The 19,931-nt window shown below is 46.8% G+C and overlaps 1 protein-coding gene across 1 annotated transcript in view; it reads right to left on the reverse strand.

The window, feature by feature from the left end:
- Window positions 1-2: 2 nt before the first annotated feature.
- The window catches only part of SLC22A23 (solute carrier family 22 member 23), a 120,495-nt gene continuing 100,566 nt past the window's right edge, over window positions 3-19,931 (reverse strand). Inside the window, 5 exon segments of the mRNA XM_030041836.2 lie at window positions 3-4,449; window positions 10,307-10,430; window positions 12,257-12,289; window positions 14,963-15,195; window positions 18,293-18,395. Of these exon segments, the coding sequence (XP_029897696.2) occupies window positions 4,092-4,449; window positions 10,307-10,430; window positions 12,257-12,289; window positions 14,963-15,195; window positions 18,293-18,395 (851 nt within the window). The 3' untranslated portion in view covers window positions 3-4,091.

Genomic DNA, 19,931 nt, shown 5'->3' on the forward strand with positions numbered 1-19,931 from the left:
ACTGATGGGACAACGTCATTTTATTCTGTACATTTACATACAAAGTTCTTTTCAGTAGGTACAACAGATGTAACATCATGCAGACATTTAGCTTGTAAGACTGTTTTCAGTACTTGATTTAAGCTTGTGCTATGAGGAAGCACCACCAGACTATTCATGATCAAAACATACAGTAACACGATTCTTTAAAACTTCATCAGAAACTGAAATGGGGAGGGAGGTCTCACCCACTAGACATAACACATCGTCCTCCTTTCCCAAAACATTTTACACAATACATTTAAAATGAGGTTTGTCATTTTATTTTTCTTAAAAAAAAAAAAAAAAAAGTTACAGTGGGGGAGATCATCCCCCCACTTAATAGAGTTGTCTTATGTGCCAGCTACAGGCGCAACTTGACTTGACATTCACAGAGTTCAGTTAATGGCACTTCTGCTTCCAATTTGGTGACCTTTAGTGTTTGGCTCCAGGAAGTGGCAACAGTTAAGTAAAATACTTCCATTTAAAAAAAAAAAAAAAAAAAAAAAAAAAAAAAGCCTGCTCAACCAATCCAAAAAGAAAATCACACAACCCCCTTTCTGAGTGGCCACAAAACACTTGCAAACAGGTAAGTCTCATTATCCATTTGCAGTGTGTCTGGCAACAAAAGCAGTACTGAAACCTTAAAAGGGGACAAAACCCCCAAGATCAAGCATAATGTCACTTTCACATTTTTGTTTAAACTTGCAAAGATGGAAGAAAGCCCTTAAATGGTAAACCCAAAGAAAAATCCACTGATGGGCTTAGAGGTTACTGAAGGTTCCCAGAAAAAGGCCAGAATGGACAGGACAGCTTTGACCGCTTCCGCCGTTGTGGTGACCAGAAAGAGCCACCTGAGAAAACCCTTTCCTGGTGATGGCCGTGGAGGAGACGTGGCCGAGGAGCCGATGGTGTGGCAGACCGGGACCCCAGCAGAGAGCCCTGTCCTGCCGCAGGACTAGGCAGAGCAGGGTAAGCATCTCCGCGTTTCCTTTCTGCCCTGCTGCATCACCTGGTACCCGACTCCTCCACACAAGGTATGCTTAGCAAAAGCTTCCCAACTCTGTGAGCGTGTGTAGAAAAAAAATTAATAAGCACAGAAGTGTTCATCTTTTGAGGAAAATGAGCAAAACTGGAGCGGCCAAGGCAGGAAAATAGTTTGTGTTTTATTGTCATGACAGAGGCAGAGGGCCAGACCACCTTGAGAAGCTGGGGCTCCCCGTGTTGCCGAAGATCAGTACTGACTACCTGGTTTCAGGCAAAAAACCCAAAAAGCAGCAAATCAAGTCAATTTCATAAGAGTTTTGAAAACAATTAATTGCTGCATGTTCCTGTCACCTAGTTTGTTTACTACATAAATGTTGATATATTTAAACAACCATTCTCCTCCCTGGGCCCGTCTGTCATCAGAGAACAACCACCAGAATAGGAAACGATAAAGCGCTGTGGACAACAGCAGGGAGCACACCAGGACCACTGACAGTGCTGGAAGCAGCCGGTTTTACAGGACTGTGGATGGTCTACAAGAGCCGTACCGTAGCTTGAGCACACAGGCACAGAGACCACGAGGGAAGGAGCTGCTGGCTCCACGGCACGATGGATGGCAGGGTGCTGCTCTCCGCCTCTGCGCTCGCACCTTCTCCGCTTTCAGGCCCTTTTCCCTTCCCTTAAGACTTGTTTTGCTTCTTCAGTTTTTTGTTGTGAACCCACTTTCCCCCCTGCAATGTGTGTGGGTTGCAACAAGCATCTTGCATCGAAGGCAAAAAGGTATTGCACAAATTTGGCACATGAATACTGCATGAATGGGGAAGGTCTGGGTTTTTTCCTTAGGTGAACGCAGACTGCAGAAGTCTCAGCGCGGAACAAAAAGAGAAGCAGCCGCGCTCAAGCTCGACAATAAAACTTGGTGTAAGAAAGATCGGGCTCTCGCTGTCACAGCAAGTCTAACAAAGGTGAAAAAAAAACATAGTGTAACTTTGGGCAAAACTACCATCAACTGGTCCAGTGTTTCTTACTAGGCTCAAGAAGAACCCAAATGTCCACATCCTCTGTACAAAAATTAGCAGCTTTAGGACAACATTATTACTCTGAACACAACAATCTCTGTCGCTTCTGCAGGTCTACCTGTCCCCTTGCACTCGTCAGCGTCTGAGGCTGCGCTACTTACTGCATCGCTCGCCGGGGAGCACGTATCTCTGATTTATTGAGAACTGTAAGAGGACATCGGCAGCCTAATGGAGGATGGAAATTGTTAGGTACAGTAGTTAATTGACAATATATACAGCAAAGGAGGAAGGGAGAGGGAAGGTAGAGGAGGAAAGTGCAAATGAGCGCTTTCCATGCGTACGAACGCAAGGTGTACATCAAACAAAGTGGCAATCATATGGACACTCAATACAACATCGACATCCTGCTGCTCTGTTTGTTTTAATGTCTGCACTACCAAGCAATCACAAATGGATGGCCTGAGTGAGAAAGGAGAAGAGGGAGGGAGAGCAGGGAGGTTAACTAAAATGCAAGAAAGCTGTTTGTTTACAAAGTCCTTGCATTGAACTAGATCCTCACAATATTCACACAGCGAGAACAAAAAGCCGATGGCCAAAGGAAATATTTGGTTTGGGGGCTGGAGGAGAGAAGTCAAGTGGCCACTATCAAAGTGCCATCTGCACAGTAGGAGACACACTGGATGTTCACTTTGCTTAGTCTAGAGTAGGATCGATCCAATTTAAGTAAACTGTTTTTTTTCCTGAATGAAAATCCTATGAGAGCTGTTGGGGAAGGGGGGAAATCTGGGTGAGTTCACTGTATATTCTTGGGTCAGAACCAGAAACCATCTCTAAAAGCCCCAAGACAGCCAACAGCAGATTGTAAGTCATTATTCACAGGCTATCAATTCATTCCTTTCCAATGGTCACTTAAGCATTTTGTCCACTTAAATTGAAAACCCAAACCCTGGTTCTAAAAACAGGTAGGGCAATGCCAGGACACTCATTTCCCAGGAGCAGGAATCCCAGATGCACTGCCTTTTGGAATAAAAGTACAGATCGTAGCGCATGCTTCTTACTTTTTGTCCCTGCTGGTCTGTGCTCCTCTCCTGGAGCAGTCCATCAGAGATTCTGGGCCTCCCGGTAATTAAAGCCATTCTTGGCAAAACTAATTTTTGCATCATTGGTCAAATCATTCACATCATCAACATTACTATTAAAAACCAGTGGAAACTGTCTAAAATAGATTCATGGACTCTTAAAATGCAGAAGGCTGATTCTCATTGAAAAATCAGCTTGTTTGGGTAGGATTTTCTTCACTGCATTCGGTGAAAAGAAAAAGTACTAATTTAAAAAGTAACTTTTAAGTGCACATGGGCTATAAAAACAAACATAAGCTGCCTAAAATGCAGTCAGAGTTTGAGTCACAACAGGTTTTGCTTTTTTTTTTTCCTTCCTTTTTTTTTTTTTTTTTTTTTGGTGTATACAAACACAGCAGGCAACCTGGGCGCTTGGACTTTCTAGACAGGCAGAAGAATGTTGCACAAGTCTAAGTTTCAGTCAATTCAACTTTGCAGTGGATCCCTCTTTCCTTTAAAGAAACACAAAAACAAACAGAAAACACCCCCCCCCCCCATGGTTTCTTTCTTGGAATGGCTGCACCTCTTATTATAAGATGGCTTCATTTTTGTGATCTATGAAAGGAAAAGTAAATAAAGTGCTTCTTGAGAATAAATCAAAATAAATATACATATTTAATGGCAGGAAAAAAAGTTCTGAAGGGCTACCTCCAGCCAGGTCTTTTCTCAGATGAGTCTTTTCCCCCATAACTTTTTCAAGAGCAATCTGCACAATAGTTGAAGATGCCAAAAGTTGCTTTAGCAGCAGAGTTGAATTCCCCCAAGTCTGTGTCTGCTCCATCACTGGTTTGTAAAATCTGTGCAAAACACCTTTGCCCAAAGTGCTGCTCCTCCTGCACAACAGCGTCAAATAAAATACAAAAGAAAGAGGAGAAGGAAAAAAAAAAAAAAAAAAACCCAAAAACACCCAACCAAAAAAAAGAAGGGAAAAAAAAAAAAATCCACCTGGTTACATTGACTTCATCCCGTTGGCAGTGGTGTTCTCCGAGATCCCGTCGCTCACAGCTGCCGAGTCGTGGAGGCCGGAGTAATCCTTGAGTTCAGAGTTTGTCAGGAGCAGGGGCTGCTCCCCCTTCTTGTGCGGCAGGAGGGGCTGCCGGGTGTAATGTTCCCCGTCCGGGATGTTCTCGGGCAGGTTCTGGTTCTTGCTCTCCGGCAGGAGCAGGATGCAGATGATGCAGATGAGCGTACAGCAGGCGAAGATGACGTGGTGGAGGAAGTAGCCTTTCTGGTTGTGGAGCTCCATGATGGGGGCGGTCAGGCGGCCGAAGCCGGCGCTGGCCAGGACCAGCCCCAGCCCACCGCCCCTGCAAACACAGCAGAGGTCAGAGCCCGGCCCCGCAGCCCGCTCCTGCCCGCGCAGCCCCGTCGGCACTGGGGTGCGGAGCCCGCGGCCTCGATGGCTCCCCCGGGCTCATCCCCTCTCTGGCACGCACCTGGGCATCCGAAATCTCTAAGGCAAACGCGGGTCGCTCACAGCTTTCGTACTGCACTGTTACTCCAGTACGGAGCTGCTTTGCTGCTGTAGATCGTTACTGCCTGTTTGCCTCAGTGTGGGGGAATAACTATACTCGAGTATCTTTTCTGCCCCCACATAAGAAGAAGAGGAGCTTTATCACGTGAGTGTGTAGACAGCCCTCTAAAGTATTCCCACGTCCAAGTATTCCCGTATTCAGTGAGGAAAAACCAGATTTTGCTTAGCATGCCAGCCTTCTCCAGCTCAGACAAGACACACCAAGACGCAGTAGGTGCAGAAGTCAATTCTGGCTGCTTCTGAAGTATCTGGCATCAATCAGCAGTGGAGGCAGGAGATTAGACTTTACAGGCCGCTGCCTCGATCCATTATACCAAACACTGAGCCCATAAAAACATGTTGTGGCTGGAACCTATCAACACATCGTTCTAATAAAATGCATAATCTTCAGAAAAAGAAGGTAACAGAGCTAGTAGTCAGAATAGAGAACAAGAGTTTGGGATTCATTTCCAAGACCTCCTCTTAACTCGCTGTATACGTTGAGGTAGGTCCCTCACTTCACACTTCCTTGCTCTTCGTGTGTATTTTTGTATCACAGAAAAGTTACAAAAAGGTTAGCATTGGTGAAATGCTTAAATTATAAACAGGTACATTTATAAAGTATTCTTTATGGCAGAAATGCTTATTTATTAAAAGCAGTGTGCTTGTGTATTGAGATCATACATGCACACCAAAAAACAGTGAAAACACATTAAAGCTTAAAAAAACCCATGTGAAAATAACTTCATTTTCCTCCAGATTTCCAGCATGGAAATCGCTTATGCAGGCCAAATCCAGTGCTCTCTCCCGATGCTCAGCTATGCAGGCAACCTCCCCTGCAATTCCTCGCCTTGCTCATCAGCGTCTCTCCAGGTCCTGGAGCCGGCAGGCCTGGCACACCGCTGGCCATGGCCACCTGCGGACGCCCACCTCATTTTGGGGCACAGCTCACACCGCCGGGACCTGTCCCCGCTGGGTGACCCCGCGCAGAAGCGGCACCGCAGGCGTTTCTCTGGGGCACACCATTCCCTCCTCCCGCCGCGGCACGACCGAGGTCTCTGCCCAGCAGAACGTCACCCTCAAGTGACTCGTTTTAGCAAAATCTCTGCGAGCGGCAGCTTGTCCTTCATTTTCCAAAGACCCTGCTGCCTGCAGAGGGAGGTCTCCCCTCGAGCTTCATCGCTGGCACCCTGCTCCCCACTCCCCTACCAAGCTCGCCCCGGCAGCACGCTTCCAGTGGCTCCTCCGGGAGATGCCATCTATTCCCAAACCCTCTGCTGATCAGACCAGACGGGCTCAGGTACTTCAGTTCCTGGCCCAATGGCAGAGATGTAATTACTAACAATAACCAGACCTTACAGAAGACAACTGCAGAAGGCTAATGAACGGCTTTACATCAACTACTTGGGAAAAAAAAGTTTCACTGACTGTTGAGCATACTAGAAATCACAGCACTATAAACCTACAAATGCCAAATTCATTCAGCCAACCACTGTGTCAAAGCTAATCTTCACCCAATCCTTTCCAAAATCCACTGCTGCTTACTTGACAGCTGAAGGGCAGCAAACACAGGTTTCAAAAGATGCTCTTGGGACACTGACTGGATCAAAAATTCACGTACGTACCTTCTAATTCTCCAGACTCGGCAGAGCATCTTTCACAGACAAGAGTGATTTCCCCAAATACTGCAAAAGCCCTTATTAAAAACTTGCCAGCTTTCCGATGGCAATTTAGAAACCCAGCTGAATGCAGCCATTGTGCAACTGGCCTCCCTGCAACTTCATTAATACACTCACATGAGTAATCGACACAACCAGCCCCGAATGCATGGCAAATCACTTTCCAAGCTGGCTCCGGAGCAACAAAAGCCTGGCTCATTTACATCAGTGTTTGCTACAGCTAAATTGTATCTCAACCCCTGAGAAGGACCTGAGGTGAGTTTTAAAAGCTGCTGTAGAAGGACATCGAGCAAGCTGAAAGGAAACAGGAAAAGGCAACAACAAAGACGGCTCTGTCATTATGGGTCAAGTGGCTTCAGATTTGGAGGGGAAAAAAAAGTTTTTCCATATGACGTCAGTAATTAGAGCAGGCGTTACTTTATCCAGTGCCATCAAAACCTGGCAGAAGGTGGCTTGAAAATACATTTTGGCATGCATCCTAGAAGATTTTTTTTTTTTAATGTTTGACTATACTGCAAATATGAACATGGGGAAAAAAAAAAGGAAAACTGAAAATACTGCCAGGAATTTTTTGTTGTTCACATGTACATCAGGAAAACCGGTACAGGGCAAGAAAGGCAGCACCCTCATAATTCACGCTGTTTTTGCAGGCACCACAGGGCAGCAGGTGGAAACCGAAAACATTCAGGGTCTTTTGGGGCACCGCTCCTCCTCAGCACGAGGTCTCCTGTGGCAGGGGGCCAGCGTCCGTACTTCAAACACGCTCCGAGGTGCGGAGCGGAGCCGAGGGAGGGAGCGCGAGGGCTGCTGGCACCCGTGGTGAGACCCAGCTTCTCCCCTCGCACCTCCGCCTGGCAGCAGCTGCTGTGGGGGGCTTGCCCACGGCAGGGACCCACGGGTGATCGGAGCCGCTTCCCCGACCCCTGCCCGCCCAGCGGCAGGATGGTTTGCGTGAGGCTTACGGTCCTGACACGGGCAAATTGCAGGGAGACCTTGGTCCAAAATTTTGTCCTCAGGAAGGGCCTTCCTGTTCGTGGAGGAGAATTTCCTTGCGAGCTACCGCAGTGTTTTTTCAGAGAGCGGCAAAACATCCTCGCTGATACTCTTTGCTTGCACCAGGCTAAACCTAAGAAAGGGGACTTGCCCTTCTCAGCATTGCTCAGGGGAGCAGAGAAATGTTAACCCTATCTTCAGATGACCATTTGTCTGTCTTGAGCAAATGGGTCGACACACAGCATGGCTCGGAGTACAAAAGAGCCAGAGAGCTACTCAGGCTGGAGGAGACTTTGGGAGAGCACCTACTCCAGCCTCCTGCACAAAGCAGGGCCAACACTGAATTCAGACCAGGTTTTTAGGGCTTTGTTCAGTCAGCTCAGCCACTTCTTCAAGTCAGTCCCTGAAAACCTCCATGTTTTTTCCCAGCCTTTCCTGTACATAAGTGACCTTGTTGTGCACTCAGTCCTAGGTCAGAGCTTCAGTAACACACCAGGATGCCCTTGGTCTCACGGGGCAAGGCACCACCTTGGAAAAGCCAGGCCTGGTTCAGGTCCCAGTAAACAGCCCTGTACCCCACTGGAAATTTGGCTTGAGACAGCTATTGATGGGTAAAACTCCTAATTTGGTCATCGCTGCTCACTCTTCATTTCTTTGGCCGGGTGGGCACAAAAGCAGGACATAGAGGTAAAAAAACCTGATCTCTCTTCCATTTGGTAGTATCTGAGCATGCAGAGGATGGGGAAAGGATACATCATGCTTTCCTCAGCCTACTCCTATTTCACAGCCGTGCAAACTGCAGTCGTGTTCCCATCAAGATTATTAGGGATGGATTATTGGTGCCACTTAGCGCTTACATTCAGCATTTGGAAGGCACTCGGTACTGAAGCCCCCCTACAAGGAATGGGAGCTCCAGGTGAAGCCCTCCTACCTAGCGCCAGGAGACCGGGGTGCGGTACGAGGGTACGAAGGGCCCCTCTGTGCCATGCGGTAGTGTGGGACCTTTGCGTTTCTGGAGCAGGCGGCACCTCTTGGCAATGAACGTGGTTGTTTTCCTCCTACACCGCTGTAACCGTTCATCTCAACACCATCGCAGTAGGGCTGGACGGGTGCTACGGCTTTGCTGTGATGCCACCGATAACGGCAGTGCTGTTTTCCTCCCTCAGGAATGGGGGCTTACAGGTAAAGGATTTGATCAGGGAAACCCCAGAGACGGCTCCAGTGCTCTCTCTGCCTCCCTTTTCCTTAAGCTTCCTTGAGATTCAACCAAAAGCATATTAAGATGGTCTGAAACGCTAAAGGCTATCCAAGGCAGTATTTTGGAGAACAGGTTATGAGGGAGCAGCCAGATCCCACCAAAACGCAAGACATGAGGCAGCTTAACCACACCTCTGCCCGAGACAGGTTTATGCACCGTCCTGAGCTCCACCTCCTAATTACAGCCCTGAGTGGATCTTATCAAGAGCTTCACGGTGGTAGGACCGCAAAGCGCTGCAGAGTGTCATCATCCCTATTAATAAACGGGGACCCTGAGGCATATCCAGCTATTGTCACTCGCCTGATGTCACCCAGCAGTGTCAGGGGAAGCAGAATTTTGGCTCCCAGCCAGGATTTTGTCCCCTTCCCTGTAGCAACATAAGTGATTTAAGGAAAAAAGCTTGCTAAGTTCACACTGCGCATCTGACCCTACTTGGCAGATTCTTTTCTGGTTGACGTGGCCAATTCCTTATCTATATGTCTTTCAAACAGAGACAAGGAGAAAAGTAAAGAGGTATAAAAACACCAAACTGACTGACACACATGTAAGTAAATAGCTGTTAGTGTTTCGGGCTGTATAATCTCCTCACCACTCACACTGCCTTTCCCTGTGGCAATAATGTTACCTGTAAAATACATTCACAAAGTCAGATAGCCTGGAAGAAAAGGCCATGGATCAAGGAGACTCTGGCTACTCAGCTGACAGTTTTCCTACAATACTTTTGCAAAGTTATTAAAAAGGCATACAATTTGGACAAAAAAAAGAAAAAGAAGAGTATCCTCTTCCCTCCACCCTCTCTCCTTCCCACCCGTACGACCTACATTCCTGGGAAATTCAGTGGAGTCAGGGTGGACTCCTGAATCGCTGTGGCATTGCTGAAAGCATAATCCAGAACCAAAAGCACAACCTTTGTGCTGTGAAAGGTAACAGTGAATACATAAAATTGTACAAAAACCCGACTATACAAAGACATTTTATGGGAAGCTCTCTGGTGAAGATCATTTGCCCGATTTCTACTATTGCCCAGAATGAAAACGCTCCTCTTCAGAAAAACTTTGAGCCTCTAAGACAGATCTGGGTGCAAAGAGAAAGATGACTTTATCTGTAATAACAGCACACCACTCACACTGGTGCTGCTGTAGGCGAGGCAGACTCGCAGAGCACCTATACGCACCAAAAACATTTAACACCGCGTGTCGCAACACCTCCTTTCCACCGAAGCACCCCTATAGCTAGGCTGATTAACCTGCCCTACGGAGGCAGGGATTGCCTGCACCTATGTCCTCCTCTGCACACTTGTGGAATTTCTCTTTTAATATCAAGCCATAGACTCACATGGTCACTGCTTGGCCAAATCCAGCACAGTAAGCAAAGCAGTAACGTGGTTCAACTGCACGATCTGGTTCAGCTAAGTATTTAAGACCGTACCACACTGCAAACAAATGCAATTCATACCATGCCTGGCCTGCTGATAATCACCATGATGGGACACAAGGTGGAGCCATCGGAAACAAAGCCTCTCTGCCTACAGACAGGTATTTTCTTGGGCAGACTGACTGCAGCGACATTAAATTAAAGAGCGGCCCAAAAATTGCTGCAAGGTCTCCAGTTATGGGGGATTTCCCCTCCCATACGATGTGTTAAGTTACACAGCCAGTTATCAATTAAATGAGGATAATTTCAGCCCCATACTTTGAAGAGGGGGGGCTCCAATGTCTCACCTGATTACTGTGGGTGTGATTTCAGCACAGAAGAACACACTGAGGCTTCCAACGGCATGCGAAGAAAACATACCCACGATGGAAAACGCGGTAGAGAATTTGTCTTTGACGCTGTCACTCATACCTGCCAAGACAAGTGTTTTCATAAAAAGCGAGAATGAGGCCAAACTTCCAAGGAAGAAAACAAGAAAACAGGTTGATGTTACTCATTCTCCCTAGACAAGAATTTGAGTCATTTCTGTAATACTAATTTAAAACTGGTATTTATAAAATCCATTCCCCAAGCACCTGAGACACAAACATACGTGAAAAAAAACATCTGTCATGCCAAAAATGGCAGCGATCTCTGAATTATTTATGCCCAGCCACCACAAAAAGGTAAAACCCAAGAAAAAACACATCTTTGGGCAGTCTTTTAGGCACCAGCCACTTCCCTCCCACGTTTGACAGACAAGCGGAGGCAGGCAACATTCATCAAGCTGCCAAATACCTGGTACAGCTCGGTGGCTTACGTACTGGAGAGGCTCACAGGACAAGAGGGGGAAGAAATAAAAGTGCTCCCATCTCCGTGCTAAGCCTCTGCACGTGATCAGTCTGCAAACTCTGTTGTAACCCCCAGCTTGACAGCCTTCACCTGACAACTCTGGGAGAGAAAAGCTGATGCCAAGGACGGTGAAGCACTCCCCTAAGTCACTGTGTCCAGCAAGGCTGTTCACTCAATCATTTCACGGCTGGATGGCAGCAAGGTTTCTGGGAGCGAACAGTGTCTATCAAGCACAGGGAGAAACCCCAGTAAATCCAAACAAAGCTAAAGGAAACTGTCTCCTGGCCACTATGACAACACATCCCTCACTTTATCCCCGCTCGCCACCTTCTGCAGGCAGGGGCGGGATATCTGATCCAGGGTTGTACAACCTCATGTGGTCCGTCCTGGCCAGCGAGGAGGCCACGTTCGCAGACACTGTTGCGCTATAGGAGGGGAACAAATCCCGATGGCAACACTGGGGAAAGGACTGCAGCTTTGCAGCCAGTGCCCCCCACCTTTCTTCAGCCAAGTCCCAAGATCTGCCCGGAGAAAGGGCTGCTCATCAGCGTGCAGTCCCAGGTGGGTGCACTCTCTGGGTTGGATGCAACAAAAAGTAACACCTGCTTTTGTTCTTGTTGAATATATCAGCTCTCAGGAGAGCAAAAGGTATTTGTGAATTCTTAGGTTACAACTTTGGAAATATGCTACAGCCTGCTCAGGGCTAAGCCCTTTCTGCAGTGCTCCCCATGTCTGTGGGAGAGGGCAAATACTGCCAGCAGGTAGGAACATGAGCGCAGCATCTTGCAAACTAAGGGTCTCTGGGGTGCCTGGCACCTTTTGCATAGCGGGTGAGGCTGCAGCAGTGACCCCACAGGGAGTCACAACTGCTCAGCAGAACAGACCTTGGAAAAGCCAGGCAAGGACAGGTCCATTAAATCAAATATAGAAGGGTAAGTTTTGTTCCCCTGCAGCCTGTCACTGTATTGCTGTTACAGTACTTCAGGCTGGGATAAGGTGCCCAGGGAAGTATTTTCTAAGGTGCCTAAGTCCCCTTATCAGAAGGGACTTTGGCATCTCAGATCTTTCTGAAAAAGACTGAACTGGGAATGTTGCTTCTGAGAAGGAGACTTCCTGAGAAAGCCTTGCCCCATATATAAAAACGAACCTTGGGGGACCTCTGCACCCTCTCTTGACATGCAGAGGCGAGTCAGACTATGGTGAAGATGCTACGCCAAGAGATTGCATGTAAACAAACAGGCCTGCCTACGAGCGCGGTCCCAAGGCACTGTGTAGAAGTGGGCTTTCCCCCCCGCACGTCTCTGCGGTGGCAGCTCCGCTCTGGGTGCTTTGGCCCTGGCATTTCGGGTCCACCCGCTCCCAGGGGCGTGCATCCAGCATGATGCAGGCTTGTCTGTAAACCATACCTGAGTCTGGAAGTTGACTGTATTTTCCGATCACTGGATCCAAGACCAGAGAAGTTAGAGTAACATAAAAATAAGAGAGAAAGGGAGAGAAACCAAGAACATACTGTTATGTATTTATTTATCCAAAGGAAAAGAAAAAAAAAAAGGTAAATCCCACATGCCACCCTAGCCCCCCATACACTTCTCCTTTCCCATGCCACGACTGGCACATCTTCCCATGGCCACCAGATAGGGCATGCCATTTCGAGGCCCCTTTCAGCTGGAGGACAGCATGCTAATGAGACAGTGATAACAAACACAGCAGTAAAGCATTTTTAAGAGCCCCAGAATTACCACTGGGATTAACACAAAGGCCTCTTTGTCGTTAACGAAGCGGGAGAAGAGAAACTGCCCTCATGCTGCGGCCCCAAGGGAATGGCCAACAGAGGCTTTAGTTACAGAGCAAAACTCTGGGCATCAGCACCATCACACTGGTGGGAGACCTATTCCTTGCCAAACCCCTGAGCTGGTGGTCCATGAATCACGCTAGCTACCAGGTGCCATGTATCCTAACTGCAAAGGAGCACAGGGCAGTATTGGGCAGCAAGGGGAAGGGCAGTGGCACGACCTGGGCCACCAGGTCTGCTGGTGATCTCCCACCAGGCTCCTGAGACATCCCAGGTGACACCCTGGGGTCCAGAGGAAGGGACCTCAAGGTCTGTCATGGGTTTGCTGCTGATGGAGAATACCCCTTTCCTTCTCTCACCCTCCTTCTCAAATTCTGATTTAATTTGCTAATTACACCCAAATTATGCTAAGCTAAAACATGCAGGAGGCTGTAACAGATTTCATAATCAGCAGGGTCACTGCTTCTCTCCAAACACTGTCTAGCTCTTCTGAGAAAGAAGGGGGGCATGGTCTAGAGCAGGGGGAGACAAGCTGCTCCGAAGTTCAAGGCTGCCTTTCCCTCCTCTTCTCAGAAAGAAAGGGGCGAGGGCAGAGTGGGGAAGGCTGACGGGCACACAGCACTGAGAGAAGTCCAGGTGCCAATGCAGCAGCAAGTGCCTAGAGCCCACGGCTGCTCTTAGTTTTAGCAACTTTGCTCACAAAAGCACCTAAACCCATCATGGAAAAGGTTGTAATGATTCCTACAGGGTGTTCCTCCCCACCTCCCTCACTCCATTTTTGTTGTTGAAAAACCGCAGCCAGATTTTCGTGCCCCTGGAGCAGACTTACACGGCTCTGGCATACTTTCTTTCCACTAAGCAATTGCATGTTTATTACCTCAACAGCCTCAACAAACATCTAATGTCCTTAAAGAAAAATAAATTAGATGAATCTAGTGTAGAGAGACCCTGATGGACACCAACACAAGAGCGTGGAGTTTTGGGAGATGGCACACACACAGCGTGCATCTGCATGTGGTTGGTCACATCCATCAATGGGCTGGGAATGAGATGGGGCCAGGCAGCTTCTCCCACTCTCAGCTGGGACAGCTGGACATGGTAAACGTGTGCTCAAAGGGACTGTAAACATCTGTGCCAAGGTGGGAGCAAACACACGGATTTTGGAGTTTCCTCCATGTCATGAAAGAGGTTCCCTGTTTCCCTCCTACACTCCCACAAACAGCACATTTGCTAAAGCTTTACTTAGTAAATGCTTTCAGGAAACACGGTCTGTAAATATGGACAGCTCTTGCTGGCTCAGGGTTGCCTTCAGCATGCGGGAATGTGAAATCTTTCCATCCTCAATGCAAGAAACTCTTTCTCGTTAAAGCCCTTAATTATTTCTAAACTTGGAAATGAAAAACAGCAACGACCAGTATTCTGGTGTTTTTCTCATAGCCAATTTGTCCAAAGCATGTCTAATCCCTCTTCCCCCTTCCTTTGGGTAAGGTTTCATGGACAGGGGTCTAATGATTGGCAACTGTGAGAGTGGCAAAGCACATCCCACCTTCCCTCTGCTTCAACACCTCTCTGATCCATCACGTTCAACTTCCTCAACCAACAGAAAATTAAGACAAGGCAATAAAATAAAAAAAGGAACGGGAATATTTCTGCAGCAGTTTTAACACCTGAAGCAGCTCAAAAGGGCCAGAGAAAGATCACTGCCTGCAAAGGAGGAGGTGGGACACTCTTGCTTTTGGCAGGAACAACCCATTTGAAAAGCTGTGTCACCTCACGAAATTGTGCGTATACGTTCACATGGACTACACATACATACCATGTTAAAAGCAGGGTCTCTCAGCTGCGTATTTCCATGCTACCTGTATATGACTCACATGTAGCAAGATGCTTGGAGCAGGCAGAGAACATACACCTATTCCTTTAACTTCTGCTTGTTTGGAAGCTATTCAAGAAACAGACTCAAGTGGGAAAGTTTTCCCTTTCCAACCCCTACTCAGGTCTTTCCCCAGAGGGTATTCCACTGAAATAAAATTAAAAGTGCTTTTTGTTTGTTTGTTTGCTTGCTTTTAAGTGACAGCTCTAGTAGCAGCCCCAATGTTCAAACGAGCTTCACCACAGGGACTTATCCAGAACACAATGCCTTTTGTTAATGAACCTAAGACAACAAGTATTTGGGGAATCCTTCAAATGAATTCAGCTTCTTAAACTAAGCAGGTGTACGGCATGTCAAATCTGAGCAAAGCAAAGGAAATGCTAGTATTTTCTGGTCCCTTATTTGCATGGCAAACTCGTGTGTGAGAAAAACTAATCTCCAACTTACAGTTGAGAAGGCCCAGCTGCAGAAGCGATGCCAGAGCTGTAAGGATCATGAAAAGCAGGAGTCCTCCTCTCCTCCCCAGAAACCCGACCACCGGGCACATGGCCAGGCAGGATGCCAGCGCAATCCCAGCCATGGTGTAGTAGTCTGCATAGAAGTTGTGCGTAATCGCCATCTTCGCTTCGTGCCCCATCATGCTTTTCGCAAAACAGTGGTGTATGCCATAACCAGTCAGCCTAGAGGGAACAGGAGAGGGCAAGAGGACATCATTGCTGAGAAGGCAGCTGTGCACTGCAACGTAATTCAACTTGGGAACATGTTAATGGGGAAAGAATTTCTTCTGCTGCAGAAATACAACACCTGCAAAAAGGTGCAAAAAGACTCTACTCGGACTTCTAGGTGATACTGTAAAAATAAGCAGTGATCATAAGAAACAAAAGAAAAACCCCTATACAGCCAGACATTTGCAATCTACTGGCTTCATTTGTTGCTCAAGATCAGGGTGCAAGCAACTTTATAATGACTCCTAGCGTGTGACTGGTTATCCCAGTGCGTTTCAGAACTCCCCTATCTTGAGAAGGTCGTCTCTCTGTTCCCGGTGCATCTGCTGACAGCCACAGAGCCAGTGCTGCTGTGATGAAGCAGCCTGTGTGCTTGAACAGCAAAACACCACGCAATACAGATGTGTCTTCCAGGAAGACCCACCCGCCTGTGGCATTTGGTCGTACTAAAGATTGCATCTCACTTCCCACGCTAGCCTCTTACAACTGAAAACCCCTTAGAAATGAGTACTTGAGGTCACACGTGCTGCAAAGATTATTACAGTGATGAAACAATAAGCCCTAATTCAATCTACATTTTTACACCACCCTTCACAGCAACGCATCTACCCTTCTTTTAAAAGTTTCTTCGTGACGCCAGTGATCAACATCTTGCCACTCTATTTCATTCCTCTTTCTCCTGTCTCCCCCTGCCTCCCAAAAAAAGAAAAGAGAGAAGAGGGAAAAGAAGAAGAGGGAAAAGAAGAAGAAGAGGGAAAAGAAGAAGAAGAGGGAAAAGAAGAAGAAGAGGGAAGGGTGAGCAGGGATCTGGAGGTACAGAAGTCAGATGAGAGGCCCCAGCCATCACCCCTGACAGGGTACAAAACTGCGGCAGAGCTGCTATGGGAGGTTACTGCTCCCAACTGTCCCCATCGCAGCACAAAAACCCCTGCCAGCAAAGGCCTCCTGCCCCTGGCATTTAGATCAGACAAACCTCCTGTCACAAATTAATTGTGCCTGACAGAGCAGCAGGTGTGGGTCCAGGTCTCCAAAAAATGAATGGCAGGTACATTACACTGATACCCCTCTATCCTGAACGTCAGGAATTTGAAGCTCTGTCAGTGTAAACTGGATATCAATGTAAGCATAGAAACAGGTGGGGGAATACACAATCTCTGAGCGCATGACAGCCCAGGGCCTGGGGAACTTCTCTTGCAATCTTGTGAATCAATGCTATAGTTCAAAAATACATCTCCAATACCAAACACCTTCCCCTCTAAAAAAACCCAGCACAAGTACTTGCTCTTATACAAGAATGTAATTTGCTTTGGATATCTAGATTATAACAGATTCCTCCCATAAGTGAAATATTAATCAGCAAAACAATATTTAATAAGAGGGCAGAGTTAAACAGTGTGTATCGTCTCTCTCTTCTGTGCATGCAAACACACTTGCTGAAGTTGTTATTTAGGCCATGACCTATAAACCAAATTAATGTATCATCTGCACTTTGCTTTCCAGCCTGCTTCCCCAGGAATTACTCTATTATCTTAACTTGCTAAGCAGCTCAGAACAGTTGCTTTTAAAACTAAATACATTTATCTCCCTTGATGTCTCATAATTCCCTGCAAAAGGCTCCTTCTCCATGTTCCATGCTACGAAAATTTAGCAGAGCCCCATCTAACAGGAATAACAGAATTAAAATTCAATAGTTTTTTTTCCACCCCCTAAAAAAAACCATGAAGGCTATTTCCTCAAACACACATCTGCTTCATGCGCTTCTTGGACAGCAAACAGCCTCCGTGCGCTATTGGCAGAAGTCACTCTTTGGGCTGCCTAGTTCTGGTTTAGGGAATTTCCAAATGTGCGTAATTAAAAAGGGTGAGGGAGAAGGGGAGAATTCCCCACATAAACATTTTTCACAAATACAGTTAACACTGGCTATTAAATCTACCAGCTCAGCCTAAGAGGAAAATGCTGTTTCAGAACAGAGGAAGTCACCCACTGGTAGGTGGGAGAGAGACACAAAAATTATAAACCCAGAGTTGGTTCTGCAACCGATAACACTGGAGACCACCGCCTGAAGTCCGTGTGCCTCTGGGTGACTGCCCAGATCTGCCCAGCACAGGGGCTGTCCTCTCTGGGTTAGCCTGCTAAGGGGAATGAAGGCTGCAGAGTAGGTCCCTGAAGTGATAAAGAAAAAGCCACAAGAGAGCCACATACTTCTAAACAGAGCAGAGGATGGGGGATTTCCAGTGTTCTCCCCACCTCCCATCTGAAAAAAATAATGAAAGGAATTCAAATGAGCATTTTTATAAGATTGAAAAATTTGAAAATCCACTGCCGCTGCCCTTCCAGAAATTGGGTTTGGTTAGAGGCTAAATTTGCAGCCCATCTATTTCCTTTGTACAAGGTGCTCAGTTTTGGGCAGAAGGTCTCGGAGCCTGTAGCCTGCAAAACCCTCAGGCAGATGCCTGGTTTCGTCCATGTAGGCATGTCCAAGCTGAAGCCTTAGGACGCAGGCATCACATTGCTCTGTGTGAGACTGCACATTCTCCCTGCGTGCCCCATACGCGATTTGGGAGAGCTGAAGCACTTTGTAATCTGCTTTTGAAGACCTATCAAGGACAGCTGTTATACAAGGGAGCAGGCTTGTATTTACTGGCAAGCAACATCTTTCTCTGCAATACAGATATATCAGATGTAAACAACTTGAACTTGCACTCCTGTGGCATCAATGATTTCAAAAATCCCACCCAGGCTGCCAGCAGCAGATGTCTGCATGCATGAGCACGTACCAGCATGTATCCATGCAAGACCACTGGTGACAGCAATGCACTTGCAGCACGACACCTGAGAAAACACATGGTGCTGCTCCCTGAAACGGCCAATGAGTTCCTCCACATTTGCCATAAAAATAACTCCCTGCAACAGCTGGTGTTTTTCCAGGATCATTTATCAGAGACACTAGTGAAGGGTCCCACACTAAGAAACAGAGGAGCTCCCCCATCATTTCCCATTACTGCTTCCAGTTCACTACCACACAACTATTCAAACAGAAGATCGGACTTACGAGTTCACACACAATACTACGATGTTTTTCCACAGGTTCCTGGTTCCCACCACTTTAACAATGCAGACTTTCTTCGGTCTCCTGGCAATCTCCTTTTCCAGCTCTGAAACAAACCAAACGAAAATTATTCTTTCACTGGGGAGAATGAGGAGGATAAGCTTTGCTTGTGAACTACAGATATTCTGAGGGATATTCTGGAGAGCAGGACACTATTGATTTCACTAACAGCAGCTATAAAAACGCTAAACTACCTGCCTGAAGTCCACCTCAGGTTTCTCCTTTTCTTCCAGCCTTCCCTTAACCTTCTTGGGGCTGAAGAACTGCCCAAGAACTTCACACCCCAAACCTTCTCCCAGTTTAAAACGTGTATGTAGAATGGGGGCAGTATGGAGCTTGATCCCAGCAAGCGTGATATAAAATTTCCTGAAGAACTTCAGGATTCTGGTAATTTTTAAACCCCCACAGGCAGGACTGTGCTTGTGCAGGATTGCTCTCAAAGACAGTCCCTTAGCTCTGTTACAAGATCTGCTGCATTTCTGCAATGCACACCTGAAAAGCCATGGAAAGGACTGGAGTTCAAACCCATTTTGCGTGGGAATCTTTTGAGGTTTGCTCAAATTCAGGTTTCAGAAAGAAGTGGCTAGGAGACTATGTCAGCTCATCCTCTTCCCCCCTACATTTCAAATATTTAAAAAAAAATATCTGGTGGATGTCCTAAACAGAAGACATTTCCTTAAAGGAAAATCCTTGGGCATCATCAGCTGTGATGTCTTTGTGTTTCAGAGCTAAAGCCTCACCGTGTCTGAAGTGCTGGGCAGCTGCAAGCTAACTTTTCTTTACGGTGCTACAGTAACACACAAGGCTTGCAAACATTGCATCTGATATTCTTGTTCGCACCAGACAAAAATGAAGTAGTCTGCATAGAAGTAGTCTGCTTACCTCCCCAATATCACTAGGTTAGAGCTTGAACACCTACCTAAGCGTACCAACAAAACCACTGTTCCCAAGCTACTGCATCAGTGAGGGAATGAAGTCCGGTAAAAACGGAAGAAGCTGTAGCTATAAAGAAGCATCACAAAAACGATGCACTCCGAGAGTACAGACTAGGACTGCTTTTTAGGGCAAAGACTTGTACTGCTGCTTCCTAGACTGACTGCGTTTAAAAGCGGCAGCGTGGTCCTGTTCTGAACCGTGCACGTGTTCCCTTTGCGCATACGCAATTAGCCCGGGTGTCCTCAGTTGTCCGCACTGGCCTGCCCCGACCTCTGCCTTACTCCACTGAATAGCAATCTCTTTAAGAGATGCAAGACAGGGAAAAACAAAAGCAAGCTGCGGGGGAAAAGAAATGAGATAAATCACCTGAATTTACAAACAAAACAAAAGACACGTTTGTCTGCTCTTATTTGAAAATTGTATCATAAAAATAATAAATCAAAGAAACACTATTTATATGCAAATAGTTGAGCTATTCACTGTTCACAGGTCACTCCTGGTCTTCTGTCTAGACTAACTACAGGGAACGCTTCTGAGAAAAGCAGCAAAGGGTATTTTACATTAATGTTTGTACTTAAGCAGAATATTGCCATACTACTTTCCTTACTACCTGATAACAGCCATTTCTCCCGAATCTACATAGCAT

The sequence above is a fragment of the Aquila chrysaetos genome, chromosome 18, assembly GCF_900496995.4.
Source record: "Aquila chrysaetos chrysaetos chromosome 18, bAquChr1.4, whole genome shotgun sequence".
NCBI classification, from domain to species: Eukaryota; Metazoa; Chordata; class Aves; order Accipitriformes; family Accipitridae; genus Aquila; species Aquila chrysaetos.